The following is a 5,000-nucleotide window of genomic DNA, read 5'->3' as shown; positions in this document are numbered from 1 at the left end:
GTCTCAGTTTGATATCATTGCAGTCTAGGAGAAACAGTTGAGATGTTAAAAAGGTCTCATTTGTGTTTTTTCTTTCGTATGGGCCGTCTTATTCTAGAGGAAAATGCCATTGCTCAGAGGTGGCTCTTTGATAGCTCTGGAGACTTCATTGAGTTCTCAGTAATGTTTCATTGAAGTATCGATATTGTCTCAGATGCTTCTTCTTCTAAAATACCTTAGGAGAAATACAAATAGCCAAATAATGAGATAAACAAAAATAAAAGTAGATGAAAAATGAGATTACTGGAGTCTTATTCCCGGAAGAAACATCTGAGAAGCATGAGACTTAAGAAGAAGTCTCCATTTGGTCTCAAATTTATCTCAGTGCTGTTCTCAGTTGGTTCCATTGCATCTATTTTTTTCTCAGATGTTTCACCTAAAATTCCTTAGATAAATATATGAAATTTCAGGAGTTTTTTTTCAGGAGACACATCTGAGAAGCAGGAGACTTCGGTAACAGTCTCGATTTGGTCTCAGTTTTATCTCATTGCAGTCTAGGAGAAACAGTTGAGATGTTAAAAAGATCTCATCTGAGTTTTTTCTTTCGTATGGGCCGTCTTATTCTAAAGGAAAATGCCATTGCTCAAGAGATGGCTCTTTGATAGATCCGGAGACTTAATTGAGTTCTCAGTAATGTTTCATTGAAGTATCGATATTGTCTCAGATGCTTCTTCTTCTAAAATTCCTTAGGAGAAATACAAATAGCCAAATAATGAGATAAACAAAAATAAAAGTAGATGAAAAATGAGATTACTGGAGTCTTATTCCTGGAAGAAACATCTGAGAAGCAGGAGACTTCAAAAAAAGTCTCCATTTGGTCTCAGATTTATCTCATTGCTGTTCTCAGTTGGTTCCATTGCATCTGTTTTTATCTCAGATGTTTCACCTAAAATTCCTTAGATAAATATATGAAATTTCAGGAGTTTTTTTTTTTTTCAGGAGACACATCTGAGAAGCAGGAGACTTCAGCAGAAGTCTCGATTTGGTCTCAGTTTTATCTCATTGCAGTCTAGGAGAAACAGTTGAGATGTTAAAAAGGTCTCATTTGTGTTTTTTCTTTCGTATGGGCCATCTTATTCTAAAGGAAAATGCCATTGCTCAGAGGTGGCTCTTTGATAGATCCGGAGACTTAATTGAGTTCTCAGTAATGTTTCATTGAAGTATCGATATTGTCTCAGATGCTTCTTCTAAAATTCCTTAGGAGAAATACAAATAGCCAAATAATGAGATAAACAAAAATAAAAGTAGATGAAAAATGAGATTACTGGAGTCTTATTCTCGGAAGAAACATCTGAGAAGCAGGAGACTTCAGAAAAAGTCTCCATTTGGTCTCAAATTTATCTCATTGCTGTTCTCAGTTGGTTCCATTGCATCTATTTTTTTCTCAGATGTTTCACCTAAAATTCCTTAGACAAATATATTAAATTTCAGGATTTTTATTTTTCAGGAGACACATCTGAGAAGCAGGAGACTTCAGCAGAAGTCTCGATTTGGTCTCAGTTTTATCTCATTGCAGTCTAGGAGAAACAGTTGAGATGTTAAAAAGGTCTCATTTGTGTTTTTTCTTTCGTATGGGCCGTCTTATTCTAAAGGAAATTGCCATTGCTCAGAGGTGGCTCTTTGATAGCTCTGGAGACTTAATTGAGTTCTCAGTAATGTTTCATTGAAGTATCGATATTGTCTCAGATGCTTCTTCTTCTAAAATTCCTTAGGAGAAATACAAATAGCCAAATAATTAGATAAACAAAAATAAAAGTAGATGAAAAATGAGATTACTGGAGTCTTATTCCCGGAAGAAACATCTGAGAAGCAGGAGACTTCAAAAAAAGTCTCCATTTGGTCTCAGATTTATCTCATTGCTGTTCTCAGTTGGTTCCATTGCATCTGTTTTTATCTCAGATGTTTCACCTAAAATTCCTTAGATAAATATATGAAATTTCAGGAGTTTTTTTTTTTTTTCAGGAGACACATCTGAGAAGCAGGAGACTTCAGCAGAAGAGAAAAGTCTTTTCAGAAGAGCAGAAAAGTCTCCTTTTGTTCTCAATTTGATCTCATTGCTGGTCTCAGTTATGTTTCATTGCATCTATTTTGTCTCAGATGTTTCGCCTAAAATTCCTTAGATAATTCCAAATAAAATTAGACAAATGAAATTTCAGGAGCATTATTTTCAGGAGACACATCTGAGAAGCAGGAGACTTCAGTGAAAGATTTGATCTCCATTTAATATCATTGCAGTTTGAGAAATAATTTGAGATACTGAAGAGATCTCATCAGTTATTCTTTCCATGGGTCTCTCGCTCTCACACTTTCTTCTCCATTGTCATTTATTTTTGTTTGTTGCACTCTTGCAATTACATTAATGTCTTCTCCATTTCTCGCAATCATCATTTGGTGCCCATGCAAGCATGCTCCTGCTGTTATTAATGCAGCCCGGTAATCCTTCACGGGCGTCTTCAGGTGTGTGTCATTTATCTTTGTTAATATTTCCTCTGGATGCCAGCTGGGTACCCGTGCCAGCCCGCTCTGAAACTGGGCATGAGACTCGACATGTGGAACACGCCGGGCCGGGCTTTTTTTCCCTGCAGCTCATAGTTGCCGGGCAACAGCGCGCATGGGAGAAACAGTCCGTCCTGGAGAAAATGAGACACTTTTGTTTTAGCATCCCAGTTCCCCCCCAGTCCCAAGAAAAACCTCCTTAACTGGAAGAGGGGGTGACTTATTTAAGACAAGCACTCTTTTGTTTTAGCCTGTGAAAGGCGGCAGACCGCGCTCTCCTCCGCGGGGAGGCCTGCGACCAGGGGCCGCGGCGTAATTGGCCTATTTAGATTGTTTTGCATGTGAATGCGACTCTAGTCAAGCATTGCTAAATCTGTTGTGAGAGCGACAGTCATCTGAATTCAGAGCAGCACAAACATTCTCCCTACTTCATCATGGCGTCTAATGAGCCCCGGCCCGGGACGTTACCCCCCGAGTGTCCCTGAAAAAGTTGGGAAGGAAGTTTACATTACATCTCGCACCCGGGGCTCGCAGTCTTTCCCAGATCACACTACTGAACGCGCTCCCAACGGGACAAAATATCCACCAGTTCGCCTCTCTCCTTTCAAATAGCTTTCTCACGTAGAATTGGAGCGAGCGCGCTCTCGTTAACTCGCCGTGGTTAGCAGAACAATTTAAGCAGAGATCAGTGTAATGACAAGAAGAGTTTGTTCAGGGTAAGTGTTGCTGTGCGACACGCTTACAAGAATAGATTTCTGGAGAAAATGTATGACTTTAATAATGAAGGTAAAATTGTTTTTTAATCCTAATTAAAGGCCTTTTAGATTTTAATTGTGTACTTTAAAACAACAGCATCACTGTCACAAAATTTTTTTGTTATAAGTGTAAATTAAAATAAGTTATAAAAGAAAATATTTAATATTTATATCAGTTTTGGTTTGATGATTTCCTCTCTGTTATGCTTGTATAACCCAGAACATTCAGAACTTTTTTTCTTTTAGAATTGTTTGTTTTTTTAGGCACTTTGTGTCTTTTGGGGCATCTTGACAAACAAAGAACATGTTTATAATAGTTGTGTTCTCTTGACATCTTGGTTGCGTTTTACTTCAGGAATGTGTGCCGTCTTTATTGAATTTAAGCGTGCTGTCGCAATGTGTGTTAATGCGTTTTGTCTTGTTTTTTTGTGTGCAGTCTAGTCTCATGGGAGGTGAGGTGGGGATGGTCAGTCCTGAGACCGTGTCGCCCACCAAACTGGGCTCGCAGTATTACCAGCATTACGCAGGAAACCCGCGGCGACGACCCTTGCACAGTGACTCCATGGGTGAGTCTTTCATCATCATCATCATCATCATCATCATCAAACCTTCTTCTGTTCGCTGCAATCTGTTGCTGAACATTTGATTTCTTTACAGAAAACCATACAAATGTGTTCTTCTTTTGCTTCAATGTTGAAATCATTGTGTTTGTTTTGTCTTTTAATGCCGTTTTGCTCAGATGGATGTCCAAATCATGTCACGAGCACCAAGAACGCAGATCTTTCTTTTGTTATTTTTTAATCTTTTCTGTCAAAAGAGCTCATAGTGATTATTGATTTTATGCCCCCTTTTTTTCTGTGTTCAAAGACCTTTAAAAATACAACCTTTATTTGTGTTGTTCACAAAATGAAACGCAACAATAGGACAAACGTCAGGCCTTGAGGTGCCAACCTTGAGGAAGTGTCGACTTTGAGGGCAAAATTCTCCTGCTTTTATTTCTTTTAGAAACTCGGCACCGTTTTTCACATTTTATCAAACTTTTGAACAGTTTCTCACGCTCATTGTGACATTTTGATGCGACAACCGTGTCCTCGTTGTGTTGTTTTACAGTCTTAAACACATTCAATATGTTCTTGTCTCTCTGTCTTTTTTCCAGAAGTCCAAACGAAAAAAGTTCGGAAAGTTCCTCCTGGTTTGCCGTCCTCAGTAAGTCCAATTTATTTTGTAAACGTGCCGTGTGTACGAAACATTAATCACACCTGTGACTGAAAGACTGTCGGCCTGCGTTTTACCCACAAATTTTCATTCGCCCACATCTGTCTATTAGTGTTACACAAAAACTGGGGGCATTTTTCAAAATTGATCCCTTTAAGCGGATATTCAGACATTAACTCCAGTCAAAAAACAGCAAGACCGCAGACTCATACAATAGCATGTGAGTGTGTATTGTGTGGCGTTTGAGGGCCTGTGTAGCGGACGGGCCATTTAATGCGACGCTAATGATGCTGCAGTGTACGGCCGCGGCTCTGTGGTGGAACAGACTCCCTGCGGGACGCCCGAGTCGCCTTGACAGTATTGTGCACTAGTTCTTTAAGAGGGAAAAGAGTTCATAATAGCATCCTGATGGGGCAGTTTTTAAACACGGCAGGCAATTTGTCTTCCGCCGCGCTTGTTAAGATGATAGCAGAGGATTCTCGCGCAGGTCTCGCT

General features: G+C 39.3%; 1 protein-coding gene across 8 annotated transcripts in view; it reads left to right on the top strand.

Annotated features, from left to right (window-relative positions):
- Window positions 1-5,000, top strand: part of LOC127429242 (transcription factor 4-like) — a 213,726-nt gene that overhangs the window by 117,930 nt on the left and 90,796 nt on the right. For 7 of the 8 annotated variants that reach the window (XM_051678159.1, XM_051678156.1, XM_051678160.1 and 4 more), the window contains 2 exons: window positions 3,727-3,856; window positions 4,447-4,496. In XM_051678159.1, coding sequence (XP_051534119.1) covers window positions 3,727-3,856; window positions 4,447-4,496 — 180 coding nt within the window. Of the gene's footprint in view, window positions 1-3,064; window positions 3,252-3,726; window positions 3,857-4,446; window positions 4,497-5,000 lie in introns of those variants that run through there. The other variant, XM_051678162.1, reaches the window with a different exon arrangement.

The sequence above is a fragment of the Myxocyprinus asiaticus genome, chromosome 38, assembly GCF_019703515.2.
Source record: "Myxocyprinus asiaticus isolate MX2 ecotype Aquarium Trade chromosome 38, UBuf_Myxa_2, whole genome shotgun sequence".
NCBI classification, from domain to species: domain Eukaryota; kingdom Metazoa; phylum Chordata; class Actinopteri; order Cypriniformes; family Catostomidae; genus Myxocyprinus; species Myxocyprinus asiaticus.
The sequence above is the reverse complement of the archived record's forward strand: the minus strand, read 5'-3'. Positions and strand labels throughout refer to the sequence as shown.